Here is an 18,394-nt window from a genome sequence, read left to right as displayed (position 1 = left end):
CCTCGCAAAATAAACGGGCAGAGCCAGTACACAGACGATGACGATGATGATGACCCAGAGTGGCAATGAGGACAAAGAGACAAGCTGATGATGGTGATTGTGATCATGCAGGGATGATGACGATGTAAGTAACAAATGCCCACAATATATAAATATATCTCCCATGGTCGCAGCGACCATGGGAAAGATGGGTAGTGTTGTAACTTCAGAGCCAGGGCATGCTTTTCGAATCCTTTATTCAGGCATGCCAAAGGGCAGCCTCACAACAGCACAACGAACACCGTAACATAGGGCACACGCCCCTATATACAAGTGGCTCCAGGTTACACATGCGCAGTGGCGATCATTCACTTATCACCGCAACTTGACAACTACGACAGGTGTAGCCTATCGCGATATGAACACAACACTCCCTTTCTGACAACTTTAAGTACGGCTACTATAGCCCCAGCGATCAGGCGCCCGGCGTTGTCGGGTGCTTCTCCGGAGCGTAGTCATGTCCGGCTGCGGCATACGCTCCGTGCTCGACTGGTGTTGGGTAATCGGTGGTAGCGTCGTCGTCGAAGTAGTAGGGTCCCGTTCTTCGGGCACATGCGGCAGCTCGAACTCGTCGTCCACAGCTGGCTCTTTCTCCCGTTCCAGACAGGAGTGGCGCAAATGATCGGCATGCACATATCGCACACGATTTCCCACCAACACTAAGTATGTGCATATTGATTTTACCTGCAACACTCTACCCGGTAACCACTTCACAGTCTCTCCACGCACTGATCGTACCAGTACGCACTCATTCATCGCAAAAGAACGAAACACTGCGCGCCGCTTGTCAGCGGATGTTTTCACTTCCTCTGCTTGGTCAGTCAACACACCGTTCACATCTGGTCGTAGCAATGATAAGCGGGTCCTCAGTTTCCGTCGCAGAAACAATTCTGCTGGTGATTTCCCAGTGAAAGTGTGCGGGGTTGCGCGGTACGAGAACAAGAAATTATCTAGGCGATGTTGTAGTGACCTGTTTGTACCTGTCCTTTCGTCATCCATTAACTGCTTCAGGAGAGCCTTCTTAGTTGTTTGCACCGCTCGCTCGGCCGCTCCATTAGATTGCGGATGATACGGTGGGGTGAGCGTATGTTTCACGCCATTCGCTTTCAGGAAAGTTAGAAATTCCGCTGCGCGGAACTGAGGCCCGTTATCAGTAACCACTTCCACAGGTAACCCGTGAGACGCAAACCAGGAACGCACAGCCTCGACTGTTTTCGCAGCCGTGGTCGACTGCATACACTTAACCTCTATCCATTTGGAAAAAGCATCTACTGCAATAAGAAAGATTTGCGATTCTTTTTCCGCGAAATCCAAGTGGACTCGTTGCCACGGGTGTTCACAAACTTTCCATGGAAACAAAGGAACTGGCTGCGCTGCAGGAAGTACTGCCTGACAGATACTACATTTGCGCACCGCCTGTTCAAGGGCATCGTCGATACCCGGCCACCAGACCATTGACCGTGCAACAGCCTTCATTTTTGAGATCCCGAGATGCTGTTCGTGCAAGAGTGCTAGTACTACAGTCTTCAAGCTTTCAGGAACAACAACCCTGTTATTCCAAACAATACAGCCCTCGTCCACCGTGAGCTCAAATCGGCGAACCCAAAACGGTTGCAGTTCCGCACTGACAGTCTTTGGCCAACCTTGCCATATCCTATTTCGCACAACTCGCAGCAAACTGTCACACCCTGTTGCACGCTCAATGTCTTTCGCGGTCAGCGGCAAATCTGACAACGTGGAAAAGTAGCAAATTGTGTCCTCGTCATGCCCCCCCTCCGACAACGGTAGCCGTGACAAAGCATCAGCATGCGATATGGCGGAGCCCGGCTTATGCGTAATTTTGTACCGATAGTCTGCTAGAAATGTCAGCCATCTGTGTACCCTGGCAATTGCCACGGCACCGCAATGTCGGTTTGGGGCGAAAAGAGCCGTCAGTGGTTGGTGATCCGTTAAAACGTTGAATGCCCTGCCATATAGATACTTGTGGAATTTTCTTACTCCAAATACTATGCTCAGTGCCTCTTTCTCTATTTGTCCGTAGTTCCGCTCGGACACTGACAGCGATCTTGAGGCGAAAGCGATAGGCTTCTCTTGGCCGTTCACGACATGCGATAGTACGGCTCCTAGGCCATACTCTGAAGCGTCACACGTGAGCTGAATTTCTTTTGCCACATCATATATTTCCAACACACTTTCATCCGTCAACAACGTTTTACACTTGTTGAACGCGTCGTCACATAGTCGGGACCAGTGCCACTTGGTTTCCTTGCGCAGCAAGCCATGAAGAGGCTCCAGGACTGTAGCTACATTTGGTAAAAATTTTGCGTAAAAATTTACCAGTCCCAAAAATGCCTTTAGTTGCGTGACATTGTCTGGCTTGGGTGCATTCTTTATCGCCCTTACTTTGTCACTGGTAGGGTGCAACCCATTGCCATCAACTTCGTGCCCCAAGTAGGTTACTCTTTTTTTAAACAAGCTGCACTTTTCCGCGTTGACCTTGATACCGTATTCGCTTAGGCGCATGAGTACTTGTTCCACTCTTTCACGACACTGCTCGTAGCTAACTCCCGCTATGATGACATCGTCAAGATAGCAAGCCGTGCCTTGCAAGCCCCTCAGGACTTGGTCCATTACCGCCTGAAATGCGGCTGGTGCACAGGCTACACCATAGGGTAGGCGCCTGTACCGGAAAAGGCCCATATGCGTGTTAATGGTGAGCAGTTCCTGAGCGTGCTCATCTAATTCCAGTTGCAGATACGCCTTACTCAGGTCGAGAACTGAAAACACAGCTCCACCTTGCAACGTGGTGAATATATCTTCAGGCAGCGGTAGAGGGTAATGGTCAACTACCACGAAAGGATTGACGGTGACCCGGTAATCCCCGCACAGTCGAATGCCATTATTCTTTTTCGGCACAACCACCAGTGGGGTGGCCCAAGCACTGTGCCTCACGCGGTACACAATGCCTGCCTTCTCCATATTAAGCAGCTCTTGTTCTACCTGCTCGCGTAACGCGTATGGCACTGGTCTCGCTTTACAAAAAACAGGAGTAGCGCCTTTCTTAAGCACAATACTAGCGTGAAACCCTTTAATGGCCCCGTATCCTGGTTGAAATACCTCGCGGTACTTATCAGTTATCTGTGCTTCTTCCCGTACGTTCTGCACCCGTACCACATTCAGCCAGTCGAGTTTTATTTTCGTTAGCCACTCCCGCCCTAATAATGTTGGCATTCTAGCCCCTGTGCTATCCTTAGCAATCACTAGTGGCAAGCGAACGTGTTGGCTCTGGTACTCTACATCAACATCCATAATACCTTTGACCGTGACAGGCGTGCCATTGTAGGTGACTAGCCTAACATCTGTTTCCCTGAAACTTGCATCGGGAAAATGTTTTAAACATTCTGTTTCACACATTACCGATACGGCTGCGCCTGTATCTAGCTCCATCGAAATCTTTTTTCCGTTTATCAGCAACGGCACCACAATGGCAGGCGTGCCCGACCTACGGTCTGTGTGACACAGTGTCAACAACTCATCACGCGTTGCATCATTAGCCAGGCAATGAATAGGCGCCCTAGTTTTACACATTTTGGCTACATGGCCTTTCTTGTTACATTTAAAACAACGGCTGTTCATGAACGGACAACTTACAGGAGAGTGCCGCCCACCGCAACGATGACACCCCTTAGTCTCTTGTGTACCTGCAGCTGGAGTGGTTTTCGGCATGAAACTCCGTGCGTAGTCCCCAGCGGGTGCTGGCCGTGGTCCAGCTGCCGTTTCCTTGTTCCAGTGAACGTCGCTGTCGACGGGGGTCCCTGTTGTGAGGGTCGCCACCATTTCCCGAGTGCCTCTAGTAGCAGATTCCATGGCTGCTACAATGCTGCAGGTGCGCTCCCAGGTTAATTCTGCATCAGGTGTCGCCAGAAGCCTGCACCGTATGCTGTCGGAACACAATCCCGCGATGAGACGATCTCGCAGGGCTTGCTCAAGAAATGTGCCGAACTCACATGTTGCAGCCAGTTTCTTGAGTCCTACTATGAAGTCGCTGATGCTTTCGTGCGGTTCTTGATTGCGTTGGTTAAAACGGTATCTTTCCGTAACCACGGAGCACTTTGGGGTATAGTGCTTTTTCAGCGTTGCGATGACCACGTCATACGTCTCCTGGGTAGGCGTTTTCGGCAGAAGAAGGCTCCTCAGCGTGACGTATGCCTTCTCCCCGATGGACGTCAATAGCACTTGCAACTTCTTATCCTCTGCGATGTCGTTAGCAGCTGCAAAACACTCAAATCGCTCGAAGAAAACATCGCAGTTGTCACCGTCCGGATCGAACTCTGGAAGCTTTCCGAGCATGGCACCACCCCGAACAGCTGCTGTTTTTCCTGCTGTCTGGGTCCCACCCTCGTCGCCAATCATGTTGTAACTTCAGAGCCAGGGCATGCTTTTCGAATCCTTTATTCAGGCATGCCAAAGGGCAGCCTCACAACAGCACAACGAACACCGTAACATAGGGCACACGCCCCTATATACAAGTGGCTCCAGGTTACACATGCGCAGTGGCGATCATTCACTTATCACCGCAACTTGACAACTACGACAGGTGTAGCCTATCGCGATATGAACACAACAGGTAGTATAAGGATGTGCCTAGTGTTCGTACTTGCGGGTGGTGAATCGCACTTGTGGCTTCATTTATACCTAGTCTCGGTTTTTTTTTTTCGAAGGAAAAACGAACCCTTGTGAACTTCGCAACCCGACTTGAAATGGTAAGCCTAAAAGAAAAATGTGGTGAAGCGCAACTGCGGAACATATGCTGATTTTTGTTTCGTGAGACAACAGCTCCAACCCACACGAACACACACGGAGACAGCAGTACGGAGATTAGATAAATTTGTGTACTACCCATCATTCCCATGCTCGCTGAAGCGCCGTGCAATGCGTTTCCCATAGACACTAGCGCCAAAGTTCCCTCTTGTGCCTATTTAGGAAACTCTATGTTATGAAAACACACGAAGAACAAAAGGAAGAAGACTCGTCTTTCCCGCGAGCCGTGGTTTTGCCCTGCGTTACGGCAAGGTATACGGCAGCATATGACGATATCATACGACAGCTGGGCCTCTTTAAGTGCTCCGGACTTAAATTGAGCATGAACAGTGCGAAGGCAAGATAACCCATCGTCCTCAAGACGCACGAAGGCGAGGATACATTTGCATGATAAATTGGCCACAGCAAGCACGGGACCTGGTTAATTGGTAAAACGCGGCAATGCTTTTGCCGTGTGATTGGTGTTATCAGGCCGATGATGATGAAAACTTGTCTCGGGCTACTACGCTTTCTCAGCTCACATGCAAACCACTGAAGGCAGCAGCTTAAAGAAGCACTGGTAACGAGTTCCGCATTTAGTACGACAAGGCAAATCGACATTTTCCGAAAAAGAAAATTACGTCGATGACTTAGCATCAACCTATGCTAACAGAGTCGCCACAGATGTCGGATTTGAATGATTGAATGTTTGCAGCACTACTCAGAGATCTAGATCGCATGCTCTCTTATTACTTATATACCATTATTCTACCAGCTTTAAACTCAGACAATTCAGTCGCCCGAACATCGCGTGTAGTTAAGTTATCCTAATTTCTAAACTCAATCACGCGGTACAGGCTTGCAAGCATTGACACAGCAATTCACTCACTGTAGTCGACCTTCCCCCATCCGGTGGCTGCGCACACGAGTCCCTGGAACTCATCATCGGCGTCCGGAAGGCACACGGGCTGCACGTGCTCGCTGTACGGTACCTCGTGCGCCAGCCGCATGAGCGCGATGTCCTGGTTGTAGCCAGAGTACCATGGGTAGTGATACACGTGCGACACCGGTACCGTCAGCTCGCTGCCTTCGGTCAGTTTCTGGCGGTGCTCGCCCAGCCGCACCTTCCAGAACACTGGCTGTGGGAGCACGAACAGCGGGCTGCACGGGCGTCAGCATTTTACGTGTAGGTTTCTCGGACAATCGAGTTGGTATAAAATGCCTGACACAATCAACTAATCATTAACTGCTCTCTGACCAGCATGAAGTAAAACGGCGCTCAGAAATAGGTCATGTATATATGAAAGAAGTAGACAGTATGAGCGCAGACTATGAACTCTGACCGTATACTTGAAATTATCATTCACAGAGAACGATGACGTTGTACTTCTTATGTATAATGAATGGGACACAATAGAATGGTGTTGTATGTAACTATAAAAGGCATCAACCCACGAGCCAAAGTAGCATCTAACCGGTGAAAATGTGAAACTCGACGACATAAAGGCACGCTTCTTTTAATCTTGAACTATTAGCTGCGTAAATTTTTTGTTAGCTACATAAATCTCGGCTGCTTTTAGCCGTTGCCCCTGCGCCACTGTCATTCGCGCGCGCACGCACGCACGCACGCACGCACGCACGCACGCACGCACGCACACACACACACACACACACACACACACACACACACACACACACACACACACACACACACACACACACACACACACGCGTATGTATATATTGCCACGAAAAATTCTTAACGCACAGTACACACAATACAACGCAGAAGTCATGCGGCCAGCGCAAGGCCAACGCGCGCGAAGAAGAAAAACGATGCTGTTTGAGGCAGATGCTCGCAAGGACTACGGACGTTCGGTTCTTCTTCCTAACTGCTGTGTGATTCCTTTGCCTTTGGCCACAAGGTGATCTTATTCAAACTTTTAAGTAGAACATCCTTGTAAGGTTGTTACAATTCTTACATTTTCTGGTGGAGGTGCTGGATAGATGATTCCGAGCCCCACACGAGATCGAAGTCCAAGCACTGACCAACCGGAAGCCATGGTGCTTACACTGGTGCACCAACGGTCAGCTGCCGTATCCGAGAAGACTCACCAGAATTCGGACCACTTCCCTCCGTGTTAAAGGCGTCGGTGACGGAGACAAGCCACACCGCCAGTATGACGAGCCAAGTTATGCTGGGGCAACTAATTGTAAGCCAACCTGTCATTCCAAAGGTGTTCCACGGCAACCCATACGAAAACGCCGAAGACTGGTCATAGTAATTCGAGAGAGTTGGAAAGCTAAATCAGTGAAACGAGGAAGGCAAGTTGCGCAACGTCTACATTGCATTGGCAGACTTTGCGCGAGTGTGGTGTGAAAACCACGAGGCCTCTCTGACGTCGTGGCAAGAGTTTCGGTGGCAACTACTGAATACGCTCGGCAACAGAGATCGCCGGGAAAAGGTAGAAGCAGCTTTCATACACGAACTGGAAGAACGAACGAAACTGTCGCGGTGAATACATAAAAGACATAACGCGCCTTTTGAAGCGAGCTGACCCCCACGTGTCGGAAAACAAGAAGGTGTGTTTGATCATGCATGGGGTAGAGCAAAAGCTGTTTGCAGGACTCGTTCGCAACCCACCCCGAACTGTTGCTGAGTTTAGGTCAGAAGCAACATCCGTCGAAACGACGCTGCAGCAGAGAGCCCGACAGTACAAGAGCGACGTAGCCAGTGCATCAGCAGGAGTCGCATCAGGCAGGCGTCGTGGATAAACTTGACACCTTGCGGAAGCTCGTCCGGTTGATTGTCCGGGAGGAACTACGGAAACTGCAGTCACCCGATGTCACCCCAGAGCTGTCTCTCGCTGAAGTTGTCCGAGAAAAAATTCGACAGGTCATGCGGGGGCCACAGAATGATGTGCCACCGACACGACGGGCGGCAACGTACTCTGAAGTGCTCAGGCGACCTGCTCTGCACTGTGCACCAATCGACACGCGGACTATTTACGTGCAGACAGCGCGCAGTCCACCTCATATTGTAGAGGCAGCACGCACTGCACCTCGTGCGACAGTGACAACTCCATGAAAGAGCGACGTATGACGAGACGGCGCACGTAGGCCCATGTGCTTCCACTGCAGTCACCTTTACCGATATTGCCGATACCGTTAAGCTAGTCTTAGGGGATTCGCCATCCACCGTGCCCACGAAATGGCGGGAGACCATGCAACATTGAAGGAAAGACATGGCCATCTCCTCATGCGCCACTGCTTGCCCCGCCTAAGTCACTTCCCAAGCATGCATAGACATCGATCGCCTAGCCTAAGTCACTTCCCAAGCATGCATAGACATCGATCGCCTAGCCCGAACCCGGGAAACTGAAGAGGACGACCTGGGAAGGTGAGGCTGCTGGTGATCTGTAATATGAAGATCTTTTACTGCATTACCAGCGTGATGACGACGACAATCACTGCTTCTATGTAAAGATGTGCGGTAGTGAGAAAATAACTTCAGACTTGCCGTTGGTAATTGACGAACTAGAGCTCAACGCTTTAATCGTTACCGGTGCAGATTACTCCGTGATAAGTTACGACATCACAAAGTGACTCAGGAAAGTTCTCACCGAATGAAGTGGACGTGAAGTACATACGGCAGGTGGTCACCTTATAACGCCCCTCGGCAAATGCACCGCAAGAGTTGGGATACGGGGCTTCACTTACTCTGGTGACTTTGTCGTCCTGCCCGTGTGCTTGAGGGAAGTCATAGTGGGAATGAATTTCCTACAAGCTAATGGTGCGATTATCAATTTGCAGAGGTTGAGCGTGTCATTTTCGACGGAACACGTTATAAAGGTAGCACGAGCAGACGAGCGATGTACCACTGCGTTGTGCGTCGTCGATGATGATGTGACAGTACCGCCACAGAGCAGTGGAATAGTTCTCGTGAAGAATGATGCATCTAGCGACTGCGAAAGTGTGGCGGACAGCAACATGGACGTTTTCTTGAAACGAGGCGTTTGTGTGGCACGAGAAATTATCCAGCACCCAAGGTGTTCACCCTGATCCCGATAAGACGGCCGCCGTCATAAGGATTCGGGTGCCAACAGACAAAACGTAAGTACGGAGATTTCTAGGTTTCTGTGCTAACTATAGACGAATTGTGAGAAATGTTTCGAAGGTCGCAAAATTCTTAACGAAACTTACGAGAGAAGACGTGACTTTTGAATGGTACAGTGAGCAACACAGCAACTTCAACGAATTAGGAAAAAGGTTACAAAAGCCCCCAATTCTTTCTCATTTTGATGAGACAGCTGACACGGAAATACACACAAATGCCAGTAACAACGGCCTTGGATGCGTCCTAACACAGTGGCAGAATGACGAAGAACAAGTGATAGCTTATGCCAGTCGGAGTCTAACAAACGTCGAGACAAACTATTTGGCTACAGAGAAAGAATGCCTTGCCGTCATCTGGGACATCCGAAAATTTCAGCTGTATCTGTATTGTAGACCTTTCAAGCCAGTCAGCGATAATCGGGCGCTTTGCTGGCTGGTGAACATCAAGGATCCACCCGGAGAAGTATAGCAAGGTGGAGCCTCAGACTGCAGGAATATGATATAAATATGGTATACCAATCTGGGAGGTAGCATACTGATGCCAACTGTTTTTTGCGGGCTCCTACAGGCACACCACTATTAGAAGAGGACTTTACATTCGTAGATATTGTCGAGACTACTCAAATAGCTGATATTTCAACATGCAGATGAAGAATCACTCCCGCTCATCAAACACCTGGAAAGAGTTGACCTACAGGTACCCCGTATAGTTTCTCGAAGCCTCGCATCGTTCTGCCATCGAAAGAAATGTTCTCTACAAGAAAAACCGCAAGCCCAAGCATGAAAATTTCCTGCTTGTAGTTCCTGCAACTATGCGACACGAAATACTACGAGCGTGCCATGATGAGCCCACACCTGGACATTTTAGTGTGACGCGAACGCTTGCAAGGATCAGTATCCATTATTACTGGCCCAAGCTCTTAGCCTCAGTGCAACACTATGTCAAAACAGGCCGCGTGCGCCAAAGGCGGAAAACACCAAGTGCTGAACCAGCTAGCATTCTACAACCTACAGATCCACCGAAAGCGTCTTTCCAACAAGTTAGAATGGACCTCATCAGACCCTTTCCGACATCTTGACTCGGCAAAAAAATGGATCGTTGTGGCGAATGATTACCTAACTACACACGCCGAAACAGACTCTTAGGAATGGGGAGTGGCGGCAGAAGTGACCCAACTCTTTGTACACAGCATAGTTCTGCGACATGGTGCTCGAACTGTTGTAATACCCGATCGCGGAACGACTTTCACGGCGCAACTCAAGAAGTGCCTGCTGAACATGACCTAGACTGTTCACACACACACACACACACACACACACACACACACACACACACACACACACACACACACACACACACACACACACACACACACACACACACACACACACACACACACACACACACACACACACACACACACACACACACACACACACACACACACACACACACACACACACACACACACACACACACACACACACACACACACACACACACACACACACACACACACACACACACACACACACACACACACACACACACACACACAGCAGCGCATATCATCTTCAATGCAATTGTCTGACCTAATTATCATGTCAGCTAGAGTTCCGTCTTAACGGAACTCTACCTGACATGATATCTATTTATGTGGATCTAGAGCAGTAAAAATGGGACGAAATTTTACTATACGTAACTTTTACCTATACCACCGTGCAAGAGACCACCAAAGTCATCCCGTTTGAACTAGTTTACGGTCGTGCTGTTACGACAACACTGTGACGTTGTGTTACCAATAGACCAAAATGACCCCCCCCCCCACCCGATCTTGACGACTTTCTGCAAAGAGCGGAAGAGGCCCGTCAGTTAGCAAGTTACCGAATACGTAACCAACACCAAACCAATACCGACCACTGCACCTGAGGAAGACGTGAAACGCGGTATGAAGTTGGCGGCAAAGTGTGGATATAGACCACATTACGACCACGAGGCCTATCGAAAAAATATTTTCGCCCCTATGAGATAGTACAGCGACGCAGTGACCTCGTCTATGAAGACAATACCTGCAGGCCAACTGCATTTGAGGCAACGCGATCTCACGGAGCGTGTACACATTGTACGCATGAAGCCGTACTACGACCGATACAAAACCTAGTGACCCCAATCCCTTCATGTACTACAAGCTTATTTTTACAAACTTGTAGACAAAAGGTACTAGACAGCCTCACCACGGGCATCGGGGCGATGCCGCTTGAGAGGAGGCATGATGCCACGAAAAATTGTCAACGCACAGTACAACGCAGATGTCGTTAACGAAGAGGAACGATGACGGCACCGCTACCACAGATGAAGCCAGCCGAAATGCACGAGCCGGCCCAGCATGTGCATGAGCTTCTACCGAGCGGCCAACGCGCGTGAAGAAGAAAACGACGGTGTTCGAGGGAGGGGCTCGCGAGGAATACGAACGTTCGGTTCTTTTTCCTAAATGCTGTGTGATTTCGTTGGCTTTGGGCACAAGTTAAGAAAGTTAAGAAGTTAAGTTTGGGCACAAGTTAAGAAAGCATCGGAGGGTTTTCTAACCGTCAACCATGATATTCAACTTATGAAATAAAACTATGGATTCCGCGGCAGGGTCTTTAGCTTATTTTCTAACTACATTGATGGACGTCATCAAATGGTCAGCATGCAACATCTTACCTCGCAATAATAGGCAGAAAAACAGGGGTGCTGCAGGGGTCAGTTTGGGAGCCACTGTTATTTTCACTATATGTAAATGATTTGCCATACCTACTCAAATCGGCTGCGTTGGTAATGTATGCTGACGACACGGCTTTAATAGTTACTGCCGACAACATAGCCGACATAGAATATAGAGCTAATGAAGAACTAAAAATATTTGTATGTGGTTTACAGTGAACAAATTAACACTTAATGCAAGGAAAACCAAATAAACAAATTTTCACTCCCGTTATCAAAATGTAAACTTCGAGTCATTTCGACTTACAATGAACAACAGCCCAATTTGAGCATGTAAAAGAATTTAGATATCTCGGTGTAGCAATCGACAGCCAATCGCACTGAAAAAAAAGGCCCTGGATCTGCATGGTAAACTGGAAATGTCGTCAAAAGACGATAGTCGTGCGTCCGGAGAGAGTGAAAAAAACATTTATTCGTTGTTCTGCGCAAGAAAATCGGTGAATGGTATTCTGGAGGCGCTGCGTTATAGTGCCTTGAGCACGCAGCAGAGGCGAACGAGCTCATCGAGGCACATTAGACACGAGCGCCATCTGACTGTCATCTTCGAAAACGAAGGAAGGCTTGCGCGCCTGCGGAGAAAGATGCGTGCCATTCTCGGACGCGATAAGGTGTAGAACGCAAAGCGATAGATAGGTGCCACCACCATGTCGTTTTACAAAGCGTTGGTAACACTTGCCTTTTTGAGCGTAACGTTGCACTGTCAGCGCAGCGTGTTTAACGCAATGGTCCTTAGAATTGCTTGTGTGTGCCTTCTCTACTATAAAGGTACACATAAAAACATTGATGTGTTGTTATGGTGCCTCAAATCTGCGCAAGGATAGCTTTTTATTTGACAATCGCAGAAGTATAAATGCTAAACCTTGAGCAATATTGGTGGGCGCTGCGGATGGGGTCGGCCGTTTGAGGAATGGTTAAGAGCGGACAAAGAGACAAAAGTACAGACAGACTGACAGACAAATTTTTTTCCGTTGAAGGTGTTCAAGAAAGTCTATCCTTTTAAAACAAATAAATTCTCTCTGTACTGAGCTAGCATCTGGCTGCAATATGCTACTGGCTGCTGGAAAATATTTTATTAGCAATATTCTCCGACTTCTTTATTTCTCATTTGTTCATTGTCACCTGTCATACTGCTTAGACTCATGGTGATGGACCTTTAAAACTTACCTCAATCTTATCAGCATACTACAAAAGTGAGCGCTTAAAATAATATATGGTTATAATACTAGAGCGTTTGTTTCACAAGTTGAAAATTCTACCTTTTGAGTACATACGGCAACATAAAACCAGAGTCGCCATCAGTTATGTCATTGCACACAGTGTACCCTTCGATGTATCAGTCTTTTCTTCCTCCTCCCGCGTCACTAGATGCACGACATCATGGAATTTTAATCTCCCACATACTAATCACGTCTATAGTGGACGCTCACTACTGTTCGTAGGAGCTGAAGTGTGGAGTAACACACCACTTCCGATTAAAGATGCTAGGGCTTTCTCAAACGTACTTATATTATTTGCTGCATGTAGAATAATAGTAATGACCATGTGGACAACCTTAAACATAGTTTGATGTTTCGTATGTGCTTGTTTCTTTTTTTGACTATGAACCAAGTGAAACAACGTTATAATCTTTACATTTAGGTACGTGCTATGATGCATTTACGTCACCTCAAATCCCAATGAAATCTCTGGTGTATTCTTGTTCGTTTTCATAAAAAAAGCTTTTTTGAAGTTTCGTTTTTTTTATACAAATTGGTACTCTGCTTGTATACCCTCTCCCGTTAGAACCTCACTAGCCTGTGGCCATGGGTGTAGTAAGTGTTGTGAATTTCCATGAACTGCATTCAAAACAACCTAAATAGATCTTGAATCTTGAAGTTAGCCTATATTAAACCTTGTACATGAAACATCCTTGTTGTATGTTGTCAGGTTGTTACCTTTCTTTCATTGGGATTCATCATGATGAAGGCCGGACCCACTGCTGAAACGTCTATAAAATCACTTCGTACGTGCGTCTTCTTCACTGCAGATAATCTTAGCCACAGACCCAGCCTCACTTTTGTTTTTGGTATATATATATATATATATATATATATATATATATATATATATATATATATATATATATATATATATATATATATATATATATATATATATGTGTGTGTGTGTGTGTGTGTGTGTGTGTGTGGGTGTGTGTGTGTGTGACGAATGAAGCGATGGTTGGTAGAGGCCGAGCATCAAGAAGTGACAATAAAATAAACATGGTGTATGAACCAGCCCACGTCTCCCAGTCATCATAGCGTCACACAAGTCGACGGGATGAAGACCTGGCAGCCATATCATCAACCGGCCATCATCATCAAACACCTCAGCAAGACGCAGTGACCAAACCAGGACCACACAAGTGCATCCCAACTCTACACCATGACCAGCATCATGACAGCACCATCCGCTGACCTTGACATTCTCAAGTACACCGGATCAGCGGACGACGGACCCGTACAGGACTGGTTCAACCTATTCGAGCTCCACGCCCCCGCTGCATCCTGGTCGGAACGGGAGATGGTCATCAACTTCGCCAACTACGTCTTCGGTGAGGCTTTGAAATTCTACCTCACTCACATATTTCAAAATGACGAGTCATAGAAAAAGATTAAAGAAGAAATGGTCATCGGATTTTAAGAATAGAATGACTCCCCGACATCCTGACATCCCCGACTATGACGAAGAGTCGCTAATAACCAACCATCGACAGGCAAACGAGCTGAGTTGCCACAAACCCCAGCACTATTCACGCATTGGAACAGCCAGAATGAGTCATTCTCATTATGACAAGATAATTTAAACACCCACTTCCTGAAAGGCATCTAGATCTGTTTGCAGGAAGAGTCAACTTTCTGCAACGTTTTGCTACTGCACGAAAATCAACCTTTACGTCATCACTTCACCGTATCACTCATGTTAGCGAGCCACTTTGTGCACTGTACCATCCGCCTCGCACACTTGGACTGCATCCTGAATTTCCGTCGCTTGGTTCTTTATTTGCTCACAGCACTCGCTCACATGCTCGCTGTGCTTGGTATAGAGCTGAAGAACTCCGAAGAAACTCAGCCCAGCCTAGGGCCTATACCGTCCATATTTATGCATCAGAGCAGCTGATCTCCAAAGTTGCGAACACAGAAAAACAGTCCCAAGCAAAATCCAACCAAATCAAGCCTTTATTGGTGTCGACTTCAAATTCCCAGCCACCTGAAAGTCCAACCGACGAAGTAGGGTCGGAAGGATCAACTCTCAAGCACTGTCCTGTGCCAGAAGTGTCTGTTAAGAATGGCGTTGCAAGAGCCTCTAAAGACCTTCATGTCGATTTTAGTGACCACCTTCATTTTCTTTCGAGAATCACGACAACTCAGCGACTACCAACTATTTACTGGTCACATCAACTATCAAAGAAAAGCAGGCTCGTGTTTCTAAAGGAGTACCACCTCGTCAGATTTCGGAACACCAGCAGTGTCATCAAGAACTCAAAGAACCCCGAAAACTACGACAGTTACATCAAGCACTACGAAGAACTAAAATTAGATCACAAGCAGATTTGCGGCTTAAGGATGGTCGTCAGAAACTACACCTACTAAAGAAAAGACTTAGTCAACATTTGAGCCATACTCGTAGAAGGAAACGTCAAGGACGTCTTCAGTACGAGATATCAAGGCATCATGTACGATCCTACCAACGGAGATACCACCACATAAAACAGCAAAACAGACTGAACGCGACCATTTGTAAGATGCAAGAACACAGACATCGTATCATCAACTTCGGTTCTCGCAAACGCAAGCTAGAAGCAATGCTTCTGTCTCAGCCACGAAACATAATACAGCTCCCACGACAGAAAATTGGGCACCTACGACGTCCGACCTCTAAATGCTACAAGGACGTCCAACCTCGTTCGTTCTTCGGTGCTACTGAAGCCGTGTTATGGTCACTGCAGTTTTGCAGGTCGGTTATCTTCTCCAGAAAGCCACAGTCAGCCTCGCTCACCAGAACTCCTGCGTCAACCAGACTGCTGCACTCTCCCCTGAAGTCTTTGAAAGTTTGCATAACTCTTCTGGAGCATAGTACCAATTGTGAATTTTGACATTTGTGACTTTGCAACCTATTCTTGTTTGTTTACTTTTGCTTGTTCGTAATCCGTGCCTTCTTTCGGGGGGAGAGAAAAGCATAATCATGTGACGTAGTGACAATAAAATAAACATAGTGTGTGAGCCAGGCCACGTCTCCCAGTGTTCCATTTCCCAAGTTTTTGTTATCGTCCCAAAACACCACACGATTCTCAGCGCAAACCGCGCCTACAGTTTTCGAAAAGGTTCCGGACTGTAGTAGATCATTTCGATAAGATCACGCCCACTGTGCGAACGGTACAGATTGTTCTGGAACCTACGCCACCGCCAGCGATAACGCTAGAACATTCGATGGCAAGAGTATAAATGCCGACGCGCTTCGCCGCGTGTCAGTTGTTGATCGAAGGCTGACGCTCCGTTCGCCGCTATCAGTCCGACACTGCTATCTGTGCAAGACTGCTGCTGTAATTGGACTTTCCGTTTACCGGGCACAGGTTCGCCCGAATAAACAGTTAAATCCCAACACGAAGTCTCCTGTCTTCGGCCACGTCACGCCCCCGTGACATCTGGTGGAGGTTCTGCTTCGTTCATGTACCGGACGCCCCCGTCAAGCCGCGAACCCACCCCACGTCGCGGAGAAGACACCGACGCCAACCAGCAGCAGCGAACAAGCCGCCGACAGCAAGGGCTACCTACCACCGGAGTACAGGCTTCTACAAGACAAGGCGCAGAAGACCAAGGCCATGACCACGACTGCAGCGACCATGACAACTGCAGCGTCCCAGCCCACGATGGTCATGCATAAACCCAGGGAACCACCAATTTTCCATGGGTCATCGTTCGAAGACCCGGAGTCATGGCTAGAAACATACGACCGCGTGGCCGCCCTCAACCACTGCGACCATGACGAAAAGCTGGGTCGTGTGTTCTTCTATTTGGAAGACACCGCAAGGACCTGGCTCGAAAATCGAGAGTCCACGCTCCGAACGTGGGATGTTTTCTGCGGCGCATTCCTGCAAACGTTCGCGAGCGTCGCTCGCAAAGAGAGGGCCGCTGCTCTATTAGAGACCCGGGTTCAGCTACCAAATGAAAATGTCACCATTTTCACAGAAGAAATGACCCGACTATTCCGTCACGTTGACCCAGACATGCCTGAGGAGAAAAAAGTTCGTTTCCTCATGCGAGGAGTCAAACAGGAACTCTTCGCGGGACTGATGAGAAACCCACCAAAAACTGTCCAAGAATTTGTAGCCGAAGCGACCACTATCGAAAAGACCCTGGACATGCGCACCAGACAGTATAATCGTCGCCTGACTGCAGACTGCGCTGCTGCTCAAGCCAGTAACTCCGGAGACCTGCGTGAAACGATCCGAGCGATCGTGCGGGAAGAGCTGCGCAAGCTGTTGCCTTCGGCACAGCCTCAAGTGGATTCAATTGCCGACATTGTGCGAGAAGAAGTTCGGCAATCGCTTCAAATTCCCCACGCACCGCTGCCCGAGCCGGAAGCTATGAGCTACGCCGCTGCACTGCGCCACAACGCTCCTCCCCGTCCACGCCAAAACGCCACCCCATCGCACTTCCGTCGACAGACGCCACCGCCGCCACCACCCCCACCGACGTCATACCGTTCGCCAGTGGCCCAGCGCAGTGCACCGAGGAAGACTGACGTCTGGCGCACCCCTGACCATCGCCCGCTCTGCTACCACTGCGGCGAGGCCGGACACACATACCGCCGTGGCCAGTACCGACAGATGGGACTGCGTGGCTTCGCCGTCAATGCACCGCGTCCACAGCCAGGAGAACGACCACGTGACATCGCCGACTACCTGACTGGATCTCGGTGGACACCACGAAGCCCTTCGCGTTCGCCGTCGCCCAGCCGCCGCACGTCACCGTACCACCGGCAGTACTCTGGCCCAACGCGGGGCCGGTCTCCTAGCCCGTATCCGGGAAACTAAGGGCAGCAACCGGTGGAGGTGCGGTTGCTGTGCGACGAACTACCGAAGATCCTCCGACGACGACGACGCCGCGACGGAGCTTTCCGAACACAACGCCAAACAGGCAAAGCCCTGACGGCGAAAGCTCACTTACCCAAGGTGGCCTGATGACGCAACATGGAAGCAGCGGAACAAGCCGACGCATCCGTGACCCGACGCCACGCCCTAACTGTAGTGCGAGACGGCGAAATAGCGACCTCGACGTTCTTATCGACGGCCACAGCGTAACCGCTCTCGTCGATACTGGAGCCGACTATTCCATCATCAGTGGGTCGTTTGGCACGAAGTTAAAGAAAGTTAGGACAGCTTGGGAAGGCCCTGAAATCCGCACAGACGGAGGTCATCTCGTAACGCCTACAGGAATCTGCACAGCGAGAGTGACCATTAACGGCCGTATTTATCCTACAGACGTCGTAGTCCTACAGCGTTGCTCGAGAGATGTCATCCTTGGTATGGACTTCTAATGCCTCCATGGGGCTGTCATCAACCAAAGAACAAAGTCGATAACATTATCCACAAAAGAAGCACTACCACTGTGCACGCCGTCAGGAAACCATGCC

The 18,394-nt window shown here is 48.8% G+C and overlaps 1 protein-coding gene across 1 annotated transcript in view; it reads right to left on the bottom strand.

Annotated features, from left to right (window-relative positions):
* Nucleotides 1–18,394, bottom strand: part of LOC119172992 (tryptase-2) — a 110,774-nt gene that overhangs the window by 24,826 nt on the left and 67,554 nt on the right. The window contains exon 4 of the mRNA XM_037424126.2: nucleotides 5,729–6,000. Coding sequence (XP_037280023.2) covers nucleotides 5,729–6,000 — 272 coding nt within the window. The remainder of the gene's footprint in view (nucleotides 1–5,728; nucleotides 6,001–18,394) is intronic.

Source organism: Rhipicephalus microplus, chromosome 4, assembly GCF_043290135.1.
Source record: "Rhipicephalus microplus isolate Deutch F79 chromosome 4, USDA_Rmic, whole genome shotgun sequence".
Lineage (NCBI taxonomy): Eukaryota > Metazoa > Arthropoda > Arachnida > Ixodida > Ixodidae > Rhipicephalus > Rhipicephalus microplus.
Note: the sequence above shows the minus strand (reverse complement) of the source record. Positions and strands in the feature narration are given on the sequence as shown.